This window comes from Meles meles, chromosome 1, assembly GCF_922984935.1.
Source record: "Meles meles chromosome 1, mMelMel3.1 paternal haplotype, whole genome shotgun sequence".
In the NCBI taxonomy this organism is placed as follows: Eukaryota; Metazoa; Chordata; class Mammalia; order Carnivora; family Mustelidae; genus Meles; species Meles meles.
This window is the reverse complement of record NC_060066.1, coordinates 182,926,755-182,945,070: the sequence shown is the minus strand read 5'-3', so window position 1 is coordinate 182,945,070 and position 18,316 is coordinate 182,926,755. Positions and strand designations below refer to the sequence as shown.

General features: G+C 59.5%; 1 protein-coding gene across 5 annotated transcripts in view; it reads left to right on the top strand.

The window, feature by feature from the left end:
- The window catches only part of PTPRF (protein tyrosine phosphatase receptor type F), an 87,107-nt gene that overhangs the window by 26,314 nt on the left and 42,477 nt on the right, over positions 1-18,316 (top strand). For all 5 annotated transcript variants that reach the window (XM_046010956.1, XM_046010943.1, XM_046010949.1 and 2 more), the window contains one exon: positions 10,407-10,595. In XM_046010956.1, coding sequence (XP_045866912.1) covers positions 10,407-10,595 — 189 coding nt within the window. The remainder of the gene's footprint in view (positions 1-10,406; positions 10,596-18,316) is intronic.

The window sequence follows — 18,316 nt, the reverse complement described above, 5'->3', positions numbered from 1 at the left end:
TTCAGTAGCTCCCTGGCGCCTGTGTGTCTCCTGTTCTTATGTGGCCGGGGTCCAGTTTAGAGGGACAGTGGTTAAGGGCAGGGCTCCTGACCCCTTCCTCTCTTACCCAGTGACCTGGACAGGTAGTGGTGCCGCCGAGCCTCATTTGCTCTATCTGTAAACGGGGAGCTGATGCCTCTTGCCTGAGCTGGTTTGGAGGATGGAATATGACGTCAAGTAGTTCTCGGAATTCCAGCGGGAACGGTAGTGGCTGGCTGCTTGGCTGGGAGCTGCCAGTACCTGGCTTCCATGGCATCATCTAGATGGTGCAGCCCCTCTGTCTATTCCCACGGGGAGCACTTACCTGTGGAGCAGGGACCCAGAGGACAGGCCCTGGGCCAGGACCTCAGTTTCTGTAGCCACAACCAGGGGACAGAGTAGTTCAGTCCTGCCCCCACCTCCACCCCGCCCCCAGCCATGGCATCTGCCCCAGCATGGAGCCATCTGTCCTACCCTGGCATTTGGAGGTGGTTCCTGCCCCAGAGGGCATCTGGTCAGACTCTCTGGGGAAAGAGGACCTCCGTGTTGAAAGGAAAGCACCCCCACCCCCCGGAGTCCCTACACCCCAGTTCCTTTGTGGGCACTTCTCCCCCTTCCCCCCACCCCCACACTGCCCTGGGCAGCCTTATCTTTTAAAGGATCCAGGAGGATGTGGATGGTCTTTCAGGCCCTAAGGTGAGGAGGATTCAGACTTGGGGGGGGGGACCGCTCCACCCTGGGGGGCATTCTTGAATGAAGGTTCCTCTAGCAGGGGCCTGGGGGATGTCTGGGCTGTGGGGGTGTCTGATGAGGTTGGGGTCAGTGGGGCAGATCTCTGCTCTGCTAGTGCCCCGTCCCTGTGGGGGTGGGACTGTGGGCCTCAGCGAGCCCCCACCCTCTCCTCCACTTCCTCCTCCTGAAACGCAGCACCCGGAAGACGAAACGCTGACTTACCAGGTTGGTCTGTGTAACCTTGACCAGGCTCCTGGCTTGGCAGCAAGCGGTGGAGTGGGAGGCCTCAAAGGTGCCAGGAGGTGGGGCCCAGAGGAAGCAGCCCAGACTGCGACCATCCCCCCCCCCGCTCCTCCCAGGCCCCCGGGAAAGGTGTGTGCGGAACAGGATTGAAAGATGGTCTGACTGGGGCTTTGGGCTGGAGCCAGAGGAGAGCCAGGGCCACTCTTGGGAGGCCTCTACAGGTTCTAAGGAGGCCTGGGGAGAGGAGGAGGCCGGTCCGAGGGCTGGGAATAGGAGTGAGTCCCTTAGGGTGTCACACACTGCACGTACGCCCAAAAGCACATGCACGTGCATACATGCTTACTACGCACTGGGCTGATCAGGGGAGTGGCTGAGGGCCGCCTGCGGCAACCTGGCTCAGGGCCTGAGGAGTCAGCACGCCCCCAAGAGGGAGCCCATGCCGACGGTTCTGGTCCTGTGCCCCCTGTCCTGTGTGGTTCCCCACCAGGCCCAGCCTCCTGATACAGGGCTCCGGTGAGCCTCCCAGGAACACCCCCTGCTGCTCGAGGCCCTCCACTCCCTGGTCCTTCATCCCAGCCTTTGCCCCCAGGGCTCCACTGACAAGACTGGCACTCCCCGCATGTCCATGTGTGGCCCAGGGTGGCCCCGCGGTACTCTGTGGGCTGCCTCGGTGGTGCCCGACACCAATGGGCCGGGGGCGAGCCCGTCCGGGCTGTGACGCGCGGGGCCTGCCGCCCAGTGTTCCTGTCTGAGTGGTAATTGAAGCCATTAGTGCGCCAGCCTCTCCCTCGCCCGGTAATGGCAGGAAAAGCTCTTCTCACTCCGCACTCTTGAGGCAGCGGCTGAATCACTCCCCCTCCAACCCGCCCGCTGCCGCCACTGAGACAGAGAATCTGACATTTTCCCTCTCGAGGGAGGGGGAGGGGAAGCAGGCTTTAATTCTTGGCCTTTCCTCCAGGAGGTGGGGGGGTGGGGCAGTGAGGGGCTCAGAGCTCCTTCTGGACAGTATGATCTGCCTGAGCCAGTGGGCTCCTGGCCAGGCAGGACAGTGGTCAGCAAAGCCCCAGAGGAGGCCAGACAGCAGAGATGTGGGCAGGACCCCGGTGACTTGGGTAGGTTCTGGGAGGCTGTGGAAGGGGAGGGGGTGAGGTGGAGGGCTGAGGGGGGAGCCCAGGAGCAGGAGGGAACTGTTTCTGACTCTGTCCTGGGGGGACCTGGCTCTGAGGGCTCCACGTGCCACTGGTGGCAGCACTCGCTTTGTGCTCAGGGACACAGCAGCTGACCCACATCTCGTGGTGTGCTGCGGGTGCCCCGTGTGCCCTGGGTACGGCAGTGTGTGGGATGTGTGGCATGTGCTGCACATACAGCAGGGGGTGTGCGGCAGGTGTGTGCGTGTGCACGCACGCACTCCCATCCAGCCCCACGGGGAGGTGTGGTATATCCAGCAGGCAGTGTACACCAGGTAGTGTCTGTGGGTGTGCGCACATCGGGGTGTTTGTGGGGCGTGGTATGGTGTGCGTGGCAAGCAGCCGGAGCTGAATGTGTGGGGGTCAGTCTGACCCTGGGGGGGGGATGGTCAGAGAGACTGTCTAGCCTCATTGTCTCGGGGACCCATGGGTTCCCTGCTCAAAGCTGTAGGTCAGCGGGACAGCCGGCCAGACGAATGTGGGACAGAGCGGTCAGGCTGACCTGTTCTCCAGTACAGTGGCTCCCCAGCAAGTCCTCTGCAGCCGGGCCAGGAGGGAGGGTGCACCAGAGAGGGATCCTGCTCAGATTTTGGGAGCCCTCCTTTTCCTCCCCTCCTACCAAGGCTAGGCTCCCTTTCCCCAGTTTCCACCTGGCCTCAATGCCTGCTGATGGAGTAGGACCATACCGTCCTCGGATGCCAAATGGGCTCAGGAATCCAGCTGCCCACCTGGAGTGTGTCTGCTCTTCCTCCTTTGTGGCAGGCTCTGGGGGGTGCCAACTGATAGGTGTGTGGGACAGAGACTGGGGCAGCGGGGCAGTCAGTGCTGGGTCTGGACCCGTGAGTTCTGCAGTGGCTCTGACCCTGGCTGGCTTTGGGACATGTGGGGTGATAAAGGACCTCTCGAGAACCCCCCCGACTCCTCACCCCCATACTCAGTCCCTTTGGAAATAGCCCCAGGGACAGGAGGGCTGATGAGCAGCCTGTGACCCTGTCCTGAGATCCTGGGCTGGGCTGGACCTGGAGCAGAGTTGGTAAGGGAACTTGCTTTCAGGCTGGGTGGGAGTTTTCCCAGGGAGTTGGCTGGCACTCCTTACTCTCCCTTTCTCTCTGCCCCGGGCCCAGATCTGACTGGGGTTGGGGCGGTTGGAAAAAGGACTGCTACAGGCAGAGGATGACTTCCCAAATTGCAGGCTGTGCCCTCTCCGTGTTGCCTATGTATGTGTCTGGGTAACAGGCTGGTTTTGCAGAATCTGGACCTGTCACCTCCCTGATTTGCAGTCACAGAGGGCCTACAATCCAGGCCAGCTCCTACCCCTCCTCTCACAGCTGAGGCATGACCTACGTGCTTTTGGTCCAGCGACTATGGTCTCTGTGATCTATCCTTCCACCTCCCCCCACCCCCTGTCATGACCACTATAGCCCTGGGGACCACACAGACATGAGGCTCTGCAACCATTTCCTGGAGAGTTCTGGGCCCTAGGCATGGGGCTGGGAGAGGTAGGTGGGCAGTGCTAGGAGGGCCTTCAAGTTCAGATTCTGGGTTTCTTGGTATGTAAAATCCCGCATTTTCTCTAGTTTTGATCCTTCTCCAAGGGCCCAGCTGGACTTCCTTCTGAATGGCCCTCCTGTGGTTTAGGCAGTATGCTTGTGTCTTCTATTAACCGGACGGTAGGTACCTCCCCTGTGCCCAGCCTGCTCCCGCCGCCCCTGCAGTCACAGGTACTGACCAGGCCCTGCTGTGAGTTTGGCCCGCTCGCTGACTCCCTTCTCCCCCAGCCTCATGACCACAGAGTGGAGCCAGCAGCTCTGGGAACAGCTCACCAAGTCGGAGGCTCTCAATGCCCCTGTCTGTGCACATTCTCTGTCCTTGGTAAGGTGCTCCCTCTGGTTGCCAGGGGAGAGAGGATTTTAATCAGAGGAACGACACGGTCAAATATATGCTTCAGAAAGGGCCCTGAGGGTGCATAGTGGGGCAGCAGGAGACCAGTGAAGGTCTGAGGCAGCCCTGCAGCCCAGGCAGTAGGTCGCAATGGCCCAAACCCAGGCAGCAGGCAGGGGAGGAAGGGAGAATGGGTGGCCAGCGGTGGAGAGAGAGTGGTGAGCTGCCTGGCTGCAGGGGAGCTGGGGAGGTCGGAGACTCTGGGTTATGGCTCTGGGGCCAGGTAGATGGCAGTACCATTTTCTGAGGCTCAGGACCCGGTCTGAAGGGGCAGATTGAAGAGGCCAGCTAGAAATCTGTTAGAGCACGCGTGTGCGGGCATCCAGGGGGAGGTATCCAGGAGGCCTTGTTCAGATTCGCCTGGCGCTCCAAGGGACATCTGGAAATGGAGTTTTGAAGGCTGAGAAATGGCACATCTCAGGGAGCCAGAGCCAAGAAAGGAGGAAGAGGGCCCGGATGGAACCCCAGCTGGCTAGTACTTCATGTTGGAGGGTGGGGGGTTTCCATAGGAATCTGGTAAGGAGAGGCCTGAAAGGGAGGAGGGAAACCCAGAGGGAGGCTGTGGAAGTGGAGAGAAGAGAGGTATGTGAGGGAGGAGGGAGTGGTCAGTGGGGCGGGGTGCTGTCAAGAGGTCAGGCGACATGGGCACTCAGAAGTGTCCTTTGGACTTAGCCCTGTGGGGTCACGGTTGACTTTGATGAACTGGCCAGAAGCCATAGAGGTGGCAGCTGGGTGACAGGGGTCTGAGGAGTGAGTGGGAGGCCATCGGAGGTCTGGAGGGACTGGGCCTGAAACTAGGGGTATCAATGGATAAAAAGAATCTTCCTGGTGTAGGGCCAGGGTGGGGGAACCCCAGGAGGAAAGTCCAGCATGGGTCCGGGCCCGCAAGCCAGAGGGTAGGTAGGGTGTACGGCTGGGGAGAGCACCAGGGTTCACTTGGGGTGGTGTGGTAGGGAGGCCTCCCCAAGCAGGTTGAGGAGGGCAGTGTGGGGTGCCAGGGAAGCCCTGGGGGAGTGGGAGGCCATGGCTGCTCTCCGCTCTCACCGCCACTCTCGGGCTCTTGCTGCCTGCCGACAGGCCCCAAACAGCTCAGATTCAAAAACAAAACAGGCTTTTAAGATGCCAAGTTTGATGAAATCTGAGTGCTGGAAGAGGTGGGAGTTTTCTCTTAGAAAAAGCTGAAAATCGAGACTGAAAGCTGAGAAAGAAGATGGGCCCAAGGCTCCCTGGGCCCCCCCTTACTGCCTGGAAGCAGGGTGGGGGTGCTCTCTGGGAGAGCAGGAGCCTCCAGGGCTGGGGAGGGCCTCCTGGTTGATACCTGGTGTCCTGGCCCCAACCCTGCTGAGGATGGAGCTGCCTCAGGGACGAGACTCCAGGTGGCCTTGGTTTCCTTAGAGCGCCCCGGGGGTGGGGAAACCGCAGCCGCACTGCCCATGCGCTCCCTTCACACATCTCTACGCATCTCTGTGTCTCCCGTGTCCCTGGGTACCCATGCCCTGGCATCTGTGCAGCTCTGACTGCAGGTCTCCCGGTGTGTGTGCAGTGCCCATGCGCTCGGCCTCTGGATCTGCTTGCAGCAGTCTGTCTCCACAGGTGCCCTCACTGCAGGTGCCCCTCCACACACGCATGGACATTTCTATTTCTGCACCTGTCTCTCTCTCCCGTGTACCTCTGTGGCTGCCTGGCCGTGCATGTTTCTAGGTGTCTGTGTTCAGAGACAGGGTGAGGCCAGGCCCAACACTCAGGCACAGGGGAGGAGGTCAGGCGTCCAGATGGTGTTGCCCCAGGGAGCCTGCGCATGTGTGTGCCGGTGTGTGCCTGCGCATGCACGGAGACGCCACGAAGCTGGGTAAACACGGGTGAGAAGGTCGTGCCGACAGACGGTGCTGCCCGCCCCAGGACCCTGCAGGGCGTCTCCATCTGTCCGCTTCCCGGGTGCAGCCCCCTCCCTCTGGCCCAGACTCAGCCCCAGGCATCCCAGGCTGAGCCGGACAAAGAAACCTGTGTGTGCTTTGTACGGGGCCTCACCAGCCTCCCTCCCCACAGCCATTGCAGCCAGCCTCAGCTCATCCCCTATCTGCCCCTACCCTAGCCTCATCTGCCAGGACCCCAACATTTGCCTTAGCTCCAAGCAGACTTGCCTTCCCACTGGCCCCCCAGTCTCCCATAGCCTTCACTCCGGCAGTCCCACCTCCCCTCTCCAGAGCTCTCCCTGCGTCCCATGTACCCTTGCATCTCTCTCCTCCTCCAGGAAGCTACCAAGATAGCAAGTGAGTCATGGAGGTGAAGCAGCTTCACCACTGCTGTGGGGCCTCAGCCAAGTTTCTTCCCCTCTCTGAGCCTTCGTCTGGCAACACCCTCCGCCCGCGCACACACACACACACCCTGTCATGTTCCTCTGCCCAGTGGGGCCGGCAGGGGAGGAATTTAGATCTCCTGTTGCAGTATCTAAAGTCCAGTGCAGTTTGCTGCAGGAGCCGTTAAAGTACACGTGTGCACCCAGCACGGTGCACAGAGATCCGTGGGGGCAGACCCCTGGGAACGTGTATGCACCCTACTGTGCATGCTGGCAGAATCCACAGACAGCTATAGAGACTCACGCTGCCCGATACCTCTATAGTCCCTTACAGGCCTCACAGGCTTCTCTTTCCCTCCCAAGGACCCCCTTGTCATAGAATGGAGGGGCCTCCGCCCTGCAGGCGCAGACTCCGGGATTGCCTGGCTGAGGCTTTGAGGCAGGTGTGGGGAGCCCCAGCTAGGAAGCCCAAGGGGGAGGGGAGCAAAGAGTTGGGGAGTTGGAATGGGGAAGCAAGGTCCTGGGAGGGGAGGGGACCCGCTCTGCCCAGGTGGGGGCCAGAGGGGCGGCAGCTGCTTGGACCAATCACGGATGCGCGCTAGCTAGGACACAGGAACGAGCACAGCCTTCCTCTGCGAGCCCGCCTCTCTGCCGTTGCCATGGTTACCGGGTGGCCTGGAGGGGGAGGGGCCCCTCCTCCCTCCCCTCCGCAGCCTGCAGGACAGATTTTGAGGGGACTCAATAAGCATACACTGGGGTATGGGGATGTGGGTGCATGCCCGCAGGTGGCCACGTGTGGGGTACAATCGGGTTTGTCTTGCCGCTTGTGTGCAGGGGCTTTCCGTGGAGCAGCTGAGCCCTGAAGCTGGAGGAGGGCGAGGTATGGCAGGATGGTGGTACCATTCCCCAGGGGCACCCTTCCCAGGAGCCCAAGGCCCAGCCCTGCCAGGCGTAGGGCCCACCCCTCAGGATCATTCCAGCCCCCATTCTCATCTAGCTGGGTGACCTTGGCCAGGTCTCTAAGCCCCGGGTCACTCTTCTACCGCCTAGGGTTTTGGTAAGAGTAAATCATTTTTTAAAGCATTTTAACCTCGGAACATAGTAAATGCTCCCTAACAGTAACCTTCTATGCCTCCTATGTGGGCCTCAGTTTTCCTGATTGCTGATGGGTTTGCAGTTATCATGTGATGTCAGAAGGGAAATCCTGAGGGATTTCCCCAGGTCCGTGGCCTCCCGTGGTTAAGACTGTAGTGGACCTGGTCTCTGTGGGTCCGGCAGGGTGTGCAGGGGATAAATGTGCAGACTCGTGGATGGGTCAGTTTCCACTAGTGTGCCCAGTGCCCAACTTGGCCAGACACACGATGGGCATCAGTAAGCAGCTGCTGACCTTGGCTGCGTTTGAATGTGCTGGAGGCCTCCCGGGGAGCAGAGAAGGAGGAGACAGCAACGGGTCACTCCTGAGGGGCCGGTGTCCTCCTGTGAGACACGCTTACCCTGCTGGAGGTGCAGGACGGCAGCCTTCCGAGCTCTGCCTAGAAGCCGAGTTGGCACAAGGGACTGGCTTTTGGGTCCCGCTGTTTTATGGACAGCTCTTCACACATGCCGATTTTAGGCTCTGGCGGCAGTGCCTGAGGCATGATCTGAGCCAAGGACGGAGCCATTGAGGGCGCGATAATTGAGGGAGGAAAATTAATTGTCCTTAATTTGGCGTAAATCCCCAAGACCTTCCCCGTGTTAGGAATTCAGAGTAGATTCCAGGACACGGGGGCCGCAGGTGTTTGTACTTCTTCCCTTCTCCTTGATCTCCCTTGCCAGTGGGGATGGGGGCTGGCTGACTCCTGGGCCCGGACTCTGGCAGACTCTGTCACCCCTGTGCCCCCATTTGCTCAACAGGGCTGTGCAGGTAGGATTGAGGACTGTCACCCTGGTGTGCTAGGGTGGCTCTGACTATCCTGAGTGTCCCCCAGCTGCTGAGGAGGGCAAAGAGTGGACGGGGGCCCTGGGCCTCAGGCCCTGCCTGGGCCTTCCTGTTAAAGCAAACCTCAGCAGGCCCAAGGGCAGCCGCCTCCTGCTTGGTGTACCCCGAGTCCTGCTTCCTTGCCACATTTTCCTTTTAAAAATCAGAGCTGGAAGTCAGGACACTGTGGGATCATATTTACAGCCATGGAGATGCTGGGTTCACACCTGGAGTTTATAGGGCTGCAGGTGGGGAAGTAAGCATAGCGCCCGCTACTGGGAGAGGCTGGGGAGGCAAGGCTGTGCTCCGAGTCCTACTGCTCTCCAGCGCAAGACCCCATCACTTCATGCGGCCACAGTCCCTTTGGGATGCCACTGGCAGCTAGAGCCTTGGCAGAGCCCCCCGTCCCACCCGCCCAGGATCTGGCAGCAGATAGAGGGATGTTTTGCCCCTGCCTACTGGGGTTCCTCCAGCTTCCTCTCCTGTCTGTCTCCCCAGTCAGTCCCCCTGGGTCTCCGAGAGTCTATAGGGAGGATCAGCCCTGCCAGTCTTTACTTTCTAGAATCACTTCTGAGGATGCCATATGCCTTCTCCCTGGCACAGGAGCCTAACCTCAGCTAGTGTCCCCACATACCCATCTTGTGCTGGGCCCAAGGGAGGAAGGTCTAGGCAGTCTCCTGGTCTCTGCCACCACGGAGCCTTGCCCTCCCCCTGGAAGACTGACAGCATTCCCCAGCCTCCACTGGGCATGTCTGGTGTCCACACTGACAGGCTCTGCCAGGTTCTCGAACGCAGGCAGAGGCTCCAGCCCCAGGCCCTGGGCTTGGTACCTGACTGCCCCGGTGGCTCAGCCGGGTACTCCTTGTAACGGTAATGTCCACTAATCTTCGTTGGTGCGGGTTCTCTGTCACCCTCTCCAGCACCTTGTGTGTCATTAGATGTGCTCCTTGCAGTGGCTGTACCAGCTGGGCGCTTGAGCCTGGTTTACAGGTAAATGGAGGCATGGAGAGGATGAGTAATGCCCCCCGGTCACAGAGCTAGTTGGTGATGGAGGTCAAAGCCCCACTCCGCCTGATATAGTCCAAAGCCTATGCTCCCAGCCCCTTGTGCTTCCAGGGGTGGCGAGTGGCCAGCCCTGCTCCCCCAGCCTCAGGGGCCGTGTACCAGAGTGTCTGTGCAGTGAGTGAGGGGGTGTGCCGATGTCTGTTGCTTCCACACAATGACTCTTGTGTGAGCCGCCAGCCCCTGGTGAGGGAGGAGTTTCGCTTCCCTTCATCAAATTTGGTGTCCTCATAGAGCCTTTTTTCCCTCCTTAGCCTCCACATGCTCCAATATGGTCCACAGGCCTGACCACGATCCCTAGGGAGTGAGGGAAGAGGGTCAGGGTCAAGGCTATAGTAGAGAGTGGGCCAGGGTCAGGACCGGGAAATGCAGGGGGTCATTTGTAGGGCAGGGGTACCAGAGTCAGGTCCAGAATCCAGGCTGTGATGTGGGGTTCTGCCATGCTGTGGGGCTCAAGGCCAGAGGCAAGCAGTGGAAGGGACACGACGTGCAGAAAAGGGAGTGGGAACTAGGCAGCACCGGGGTGGGGGCCTTTGGACTGCATTGTGGCCCTGGGTGCTGCCATATGAGCTGTGCCCCCACCCCCAGCAGCCCAGCATCCGTGTAGCACTTTCTGCTGTGGCCAGCAGAGCATCAGTCCTCGTTTTTCACGGGGCCCGGAGAGAGAAGTGCTGATGTCTCCAGTCTGAGGCATTGTTCTCAGACCTGGAAACTCCCTGCCAGGGCCGGGTGTGCTCCATGGTCAACGGTACCCCCCACCCCAGCCCTGCAAAGGGCAGGCCTGGGAAGTGGGACTCAGGAGTCTGGGTCCTTACACGGAGCAGGCTCCACCCTTGGAAGTCAGAAATTGGGAGACAAGGATCTTGAGGGTCCTGACCAACCTGGGAGTCGGGAGTAGCTACCCACGGCTGAGGGTTCTAGTGGGCAGGCAGTGCCGGCCCTGACTTACCCTTTTGTTCTTTATCTACAGAGGAACAGCTACCGCCGGGGTTCCCCTCCATCGACATGGGGCCTCAGCTGAAGGTGGTGGAGAAGGCACGTACAGCGACCATGCTGTGTGCAGCAGGCGGGAATCCCGACCCTGAGATCTCTTGGTTCAAGGACTTCCTCCCGGTGGACCCTGCCACGAGCAATGGCCGCATCAAGCAGCTGCGTTCAGGTGAGCAGAGGGCGAGGGGCAGGGGGCCGCACAGACTTTAGGAAGGTTGTCCTCCTGGCACCCAGCACAGCCTTCCCTCTCGGGCCTGAGAGCCTGGGGCCAGCCCTCCGGGGCTGAGCGGACGGTATCCGGTGGGCGAGTCGCATCTCGGTACAGGCCCTCCTGGCCCAGGGAAGGGAGCTTGACAGCGAGGGCTCGTTGTCAGGGATTCTTCTCCCTTCTTGGGATCCCCAGAGTCTAGACTTCGGTGCGGCCCGGCTCCTCGGAGCATGAGTGGAGTGCCCAGCGTGGCGTTGGGCTCTGCAGAGGTCCTCCGTGGCTGTTCATCCTCCATCCTGCCTGGAGTCTGGCCTGGGAGGAGGCCTACTCGATGTTTCTCTTTACTCCCCAGATAGCAGGGCTTAGCCAGGAAAAGAGGCCAGAGATGCCTGATTCATCAGGCTTCAGAAGGCCAGACCTCAGGAGCTTCAAGCCAGGAGGACTTACTGCCATCCCTTGGCCACCAGGGCCACCTGTCTCCTCTGGATATCTCAGTCGAGCCAGCTGGGAGCCCTTGGCAGCAAGGATGCCGTCACGACCAGGCAGGAGGTGTCGCCCCGTTGATCGATCTGCCTCCGAGGCTCCCGCCAGGATAATTGATTCAGTTTTTGTGGGAACGGTGCAGGCGGGAAAGGAGGCTCAGCATCAGTTTAGCTGCACTCTGCCTTTGCCACCAGCGAAGGCTGAGCCGATAGACCTTGGTCCAGAAACTCTGCTGCAAGCTGCAGGGTGGTGGGCTCAGACAAGACGGCCAGTGCCAGCCAGAACCCCTGCTGCCCATTGGCTGTGAGGTCAGCACTGCAAAGGAGGACGCGACTCTGCCTGTCAGGGTTGTGTAGGCGTCAGAGGTGCCCCTGCCACTCCCTGGGGTGCCGGCCCCTCCCCCCTGCCTCCCACTAGGGAGCCGCCCCAGCCGTGCCAAGGGGAGGAAGGAGAGATGAGCTGCCCGGCGGGGGCCGGATTCAGGCCTAAGCCAGGGCCGCCTGAGACAGCCTACAAAGTGTTAGCTCATTTAATTTAATTAAAACTCAACAAGATGGAGGCAGCTGTAACGCAGTTAATTAAAACAGCCATAATCAAGGCAGGAAATGGTCCGGCAGCATTTGCAGCCACTGCCCAGCGGCCTGGTTTGGCTCCTCTGCGTTTGCCTGCAACCCCCCGGGCAGGCTCCCCAAACAGCCAGATGGTCCTCCCCGCAGGCCTGGCCTCCGCCCCAGCACGGCCATGGCAGCAGTTCTGGGAAGGCTCGCCGTCTCACACGCTCGTCCATCAACTATTTATGTGGTCCTTACTGTGGGCCAGGACCTGTGCCCCCCATTCGCTGCCTGTCACGCCATTGGCAGCCACTCCTCCCCCGTCCCTGACTTTCCTCTCACATCTGTCTCCCTGAGGCCTCCTCTTCCTCTGCTCCTTCCTCCAGCCAGGGAGCCCCTGTCCCCAACGCTTGCTCCATGAGTGGGGCCTTCCCCCGCCAGGCCAACTCACCCCCTCCTGTAGCTTCAGGTACCCTCTCTACACCCACACGCCTGGTTCTGTCTCCCAACACCACACAGCTTGCCCGAGTTCGAGATCAAAAAAATCTAACTGCCTTCTGAGTGTCACCCTGACTCGGAGGAGTGGTGACTTCCTTCCCAAACAGCTGCGGCCTTCTCCCACTGACCACCTCCTTGCAGGTGGCTGCCCCCTCGGCCTGAATGCGGGGACACGCCCCAACTCCTGCTCTGATAAGGAAGCATCACATCCTCTTGTCACCCACATGGCTCCCACGCAGACCCCTTCCTCCTTTCGCTGCCTTGGCGGTAGCCCGGTCCGTAAGCACTGTGCTCCCTGCCTCCAGGCTCTCCCTGAGAATCCAGCCCCCCGCAGCTGCCGGGTTTCTGCTTGTGCCCCTCTGTGCTTGGACAGCCTCAGTAGCCCCTCACTGCCCATGAGCCCAGGCTCCTGCTCCTGAATGAGGCGCACGGAAGCTTCCTGATCTTCCCTGATCTTCTCAGTTCAGGTCACCGGCTTTACCTCCTCGGGTCTCAGCTACACCACTTACCAGCTCTGCGGCCTCCGTGAAGTTCTTTAACTTCTTTGAGCTTCTGTTCTCTCACCTTTAGAAAGAACTAAGGGAGACAGCAGCAGTCGATGCTTTAGTTCACTGCCTGGTGCACGGGGAAGGCTCTGGCCACCCCCACTTGCACGGAGCCACCCTGACCCCATCCTTGCTGTCTGCTCTACTTCACCAAATCAGGAAGCCTTTCCCTTCTGTGCCTAAGTAAAGCCTCCTCCTTCAGGACCCACCCCACTCATGCTGTTACTGCCTGGCCCCATCTCTGCTCACTTAGGCTGGGCCCTCCTTACAGGAAGGGCATGGGTCTGGCTCCCCAGTGCGAGGTCCCCTTCCCCCCACTTCCCAGCACAAGCCAGCTATAGGACAGGTGGCTCTCAGGGATGAGACCTTTGGGCCCTGCCCCTGCAGACAGATGTCCATTCCCCCTGCTGCTTAGGCCCAAGGAAGACCTTGTTTCACCTTTGCCGCTGCAAAGGGAGCTGGGACCTGCAACCTGAGGGTTATGGACCCAGGATCCAGGTCCTGAGGTGGCACCTGAGTGGACTTCATCATCCTGTCTCTAGTAACACACAGGACTCTCTCCCCTGCTGCCTGGCTCTGGCACCAGGCCCTCAGCTCCAGGAACTGCTGCCCCTGTCCTGTTACCGTGTGAAAGGGTGCCAGCACCCATCTGACAGGGAGATCCCTTCATGCAGTGGAATCAGACCCCCGAGTGCTTGGCTGTTTACAGGGACCTTCGCAGTTTACACGTCACCGACAGATCACAAAGTATTTCCCTGCCTTTTGTTGCACTTGATTCTCCTGCAACCCTGAGAAGTAGGACAGGCTGTGATTATCATGCCCACTTCACAGCTGAATTAAGGGAGTCACGTGGGGTCACACGTGGAGATCCGGGGCCAGGGAGCTCCCCCGTGCAGTCACCCAGAGGCTTTCTGGCATCACAAATGCCAAGCCTGGGGCCTGGGGGATAGTTGGGCCCCGTGAGCACAGCAGAGTGCCACAGTCCTGTCCTCTCCTGATCTCACACCCTCCCTGACCCGTCCCCAGCACCTGTCAGGCACCTGCAGGCTCAGCTATAGCCCATGGCACAGGGCATGGCCCCCGGAACAGGAGCTGGAAAGAAGGGCTGCTGGTGTGAGCGCCGCCCAGGCCTGAGCTCTGCTCCATGGGTGTTTTCCTCACTAAAATGACATGACATACTGTCACAGAGCCTTTTGGGAATTTGAACTTGAGGCCCAGGGTGGGTGCAGAGGACTGGAGACAAACTCAGGGAGAGTGGAAGTCAAGTCAGCAGCAGGCGCTGTCACCGGAGCAGCAAGGGGAGGCTCATCTCCAAGTGGGGCTCAGAGCTACTTCCAGGTCTTGAAAGGAGCTGGTGGCCCACACGCTCAGCCAAGCCCAGACGAGGTGCCGAGGAGACCTCCGGTGCTCCGCTCATCCCCATGGCCTGAACGTGCAAGCCGCCATTCCTTTGCTGTTGAGTACAGCCTGACCACATCCACGCGCTCCCCCAGAGTGAAGTCTCCTTGCACACCCTCTGACACCTAAGCTGAGACTACAGGGCCTGAGCAGAGGTGCCCGCATCTGGCTATGGTGGGGGGAGCCCTGTGGCCCTGGCAGATGGGACCCAGGGCCAAGCGTGGAGCAGACTCCGGGGGGTGGCGGGGCTGAAGGCTGCTGTCCCTGACCCCCACTGGCTGGACGGCTCAGCTCTGACCAGAAGAGCCTGTCCCCCGCCTTGCCCCACCTCTCCACTGGGTCTGCAGGAGGGCACGTGGGTGGTCAGGGTTTCCCTTTGGCCTGAGCACACTGGACTGACACTGTCTCAGGTGCAGCGCTGACTCCTGCTGACTCCTGGGTCCCTCCAGTCTTCCACACCCACCCTGTGACATGGTAAGGTGAATTCTTCTTTCAGTCTGGGGGAGAAGTGACTCTTCTGAGAGGTCCAGAGACTCATCACACAGCAGGTTAGGTTTTGGGAGAGCAGAGGCCAGAAGCTAGGGGGCCAGTCCTGGACTGTTTACCCCACCACCCCCTCCCAGGCCAGGCCTACACTGTAGAAGCAGATCAGCGAGCGGTTGTTGACTTTTTGGTCTGAGGACCTCTGATCGTAAATATTAGAGGACCTCAAAGAGCTTCTGCTGGCGTAGGTTTGATCCATCAGCATTTACCATATTAGATGTTGAGAAAAGTTTTAGATAATTGAAATTTTCAAATAATTTAAAAATCTGTTACGTGTTAAATAGCATTTTTAAATGAAAAATAATTATGTTTTCTAAAACAGACACATCTCGTGAGGAGAGTGGCATTGTTTTACATTGTCACAAATCTCTTGAATTAGGGGCTTGGTAGAAAACTGTTGGATTCTCATGTCCGCTTCTGCATTTGGTCTATTGCAATATCACACTTCGTGGAGCGTCTGGAAAACTCCGCTGTATATTCATGAGAGAGCTAGAGTGAAAAAGGCAAATGACTTCTTAGTGTCATGAAAATAGCTTCAACCTTGTGGACCTTCCGAAAGGGTCTTGGGGCCACTCACGGTCCCTGGAGGATCACGCCTGGGGGATCACTGTGATAATGGTTCTTCCCAGTCTCTCTGCAGCCCCTCCACACCCAGCCCAGGTCCCAGCACCTGCCTTTGCCTCCCCTCCAACTTCTGTGTCTGCATGAGGCAGCCTGATCCAGTGGGAAGGCTGTGCACCAGACCTGGTTAGTTCCTGCCACATCGTTTACAGGCCATGTGACCTTGGGCTTTGGGGAAGCCACTTACTGTTCCTCAGCTTGTTTCATCGTTCTTCTGTGAGCATGGATACTTCCTCCTAGGCAGGTGTCATCAGGGTCGATGAGGGAGTGATCGGTGTTTGTCCCTTGGCATACTTCCCTCCCCTGCAACAGGCAGAGAGGGGAGAGGGGCAGGGCGGACAGCACAGGGCTCAGGCCCACCCATAGGCTCATCGCTCCTGCAGATGAGGCCATGGTAGAAGAGGGGGCCTGAGCACAGGCTCAGAGGAAGCCCCTGTTCGGACCTCATAGCAGCCCTGCACTGGGCATTTGGAGACGGTGCGTCTGGCCCTCTGGGCTTGTAGCCCTGACCAGGTGAGGGGGAGGCCCTGGCCTCTGGCTCTCTCACCAGTCAGGTTGGGGGGAAGCTCAGTAGTCACTCACTTTTTATCTGGGTTGAGTGGGCTCTGCGGGGCATCTGTCACTGGGTTGTGAGTTCTCCCCAAGTCCCCCGGTGCGGCTGGGCTGGTGTATCTGCTTGAAGGACACCTGGCCTGGTGGTGGCCTATGGCAAGCCTTCCCTTTAGCCCCTACTGTGTGCTTAACTTGGTTTGTTTTGGTAAGTGCTTTGTTTTGAAATCGTGCCCACCTGGGACATTGGGGTGCCCCTGAGGAGTAGGGTTGCTCCCTCTTTTGTTCACTTTCCCCTCATTGACCTCAGCCAGCGCAGTCTGTAGGAGCCCTGGCTCCATCTTCCTGATCCCAGTTACCTCTGGCCCCATGACCCCAGCCCCACCCCCCGCCCCTGCCCGCCTCAGAGCAGTGCCTGTGACCCAGGGGACACCACTTCACCCGCACTCAGCCGGGCTCAGCCTGGCGCTTGCTTACCTATCACCTGTGTCGGCCTAATTCAGGCCTCGATTTCTCCGTGTATTTAAGGCCCTTTCTCATGTTTTATTTGATCTGATTTGGCTTTTTGTGGCTTTCCTTCCTTTTGTACTAATGCTTCTCTCTGATCTTATTTGCATTCAAATTACCTCGCCAGGTGGTTCACCAATCAGAGGTAAGAATGCTGTCCGTGCATCTCGCCACGCCACGCCACTGCCGTCACCACCACTCCATCCCGTCCAGTCCGTCACCTCCCCCATCCCCATCCTGACCTCTCCAGCCTCCTCATCTCCAGCTCCGGTCCCCTCAGCACCACCGGCCACCACACACCTCCACTCTCGGTCATTCCCTCCTGTGGACTCATCCATTGCAAGTCTGGACTGTAGAAAAACTCCGCTGAGCCCTGCCTTGGGGATGGCAAGCCCTGCTTCCCCAGCCTTTCAGGCCAACCCCACAGAAGGGACCCTGTCCGCTCCCACGGGGAAGCCAAGTGCTGAGCCCCAAGCCCAGCCACAGACGGAGAGTCTTCCCAGGAGGTGGGGCAGTGTGACTGGGCCTTGCCTTTGCTCCCAAGAAGCTCCTATTTCTTGGGGCCCTCAATGATTGCTTGACTTCCCTTAACATCCTGGTCCTAGAGCAGGGTGAGGACTGCCCCATAAATCCCCAAGGCCCAGCGTACATGAGGAGGAGCGCTCAGGGAAGACTCCAGCGTAGGTGTTGCAGTGACACCGGGAGTAACCAGGGTCCACCGTTCCACCGTGACTAGCTCAGACACCCTGCCCGCCCTGGCTGCTTTCATACCCCAGAGCCCTGTGGCCCCAGTCTTCAGTAATCACACTCTGGACACTCAAAGTTCCGGGTGCGAGTTTGACTCGCCGGCGTGGCCTTCAGAGAAGCAATCCCCCTCTCAGAAGTCTGCTTCCTCCTCTTTAAATCAGGGCCAGGGCCCACCTCACTAGTCACAAAGTTTAGAGGAGGGGACAAGGGTCCAGGCAGTGTCTGGCTCGGAGCAGGCCCGCTGGAAGACAGTCACTTCTGGACTGATCGTATTCACCTCATTTCTTCACGCCTCTCTCAGCATCCTTGGGCACATCTAGTCCCTCAGTCCAGGGCCAGGGTGGTCTCAGGGCTGAGAGGAGCCGCTGCCTCCTTGCAGGGTGTCTGGTCTGTTACTCTCTGAGGCTGGGACTTGCCCTCCAGACCCCCCACCCATCCTGTCAGCCTGCACTAGCTCTTTGTGTCCCCACCACTGGGTTGTGGTGTTGGTTCCAGATGTTGGGGTTTCTGTGTGCATCCAGGTTCAGGGGCTGTGTTGGGTCCCCCACCAGGTCCAGTTCTCTGCAACAGGGAAGCCTCCTCCCCTGGCAGGGGTCTCACCCCGCCACTACTTGTCCCTGCCTGTGGCGTCGGCCACCAGGTCTCCTCTCCCTCCCCAGCTGAGCTGACCTAGTGCAACACCCCCCCCCCCCGACACACACCAGCCAGGGGCCCAACCCCACCTGCTTGAAGGAACATTTTCTGTAACGACGTCCATCCATCCCATACACGTGACCTGTTGGGTGCCCATCGGGGCTGTTCTTGCAGAAGATGGTTATGTGGCATGCGCCCTGGGCCCTCATGCCCCCTAATGGCCGGTGGGGAGGGCTGAAGCCAGGACCACGGAGCAAGCCAGCCCTTTGTCCTGCATCGAGGTTAAGCCTTGGCAGGACCTTGCCCTACCCCCAGGCCCCAGCCCCCTGTGTGTTCAGGGCCCCTCCTGCTGCCCTGGGTCTGGGTGCGGAAGAGGGGTGTCGGGCAGTGAAGGGGCTGCAGCTGGGATCCGTGGTGCACCTCCCCTGGGGCGTGGGCCATGAGAGTGTGACTTGGAACTCTTCCTGTGGCTCTTATCCAGGCCAGTCAGGTGGGGGTCCAACAGGTTCTGTCTCTGTCCTTTGTGGGTGTGGTGACTGTCAGCCAGTCTGAGGCCTGGGAAGGGGCTGTTAGGGTCACTCTGGCTGTTGTGTGCAGGTGGCGGTTT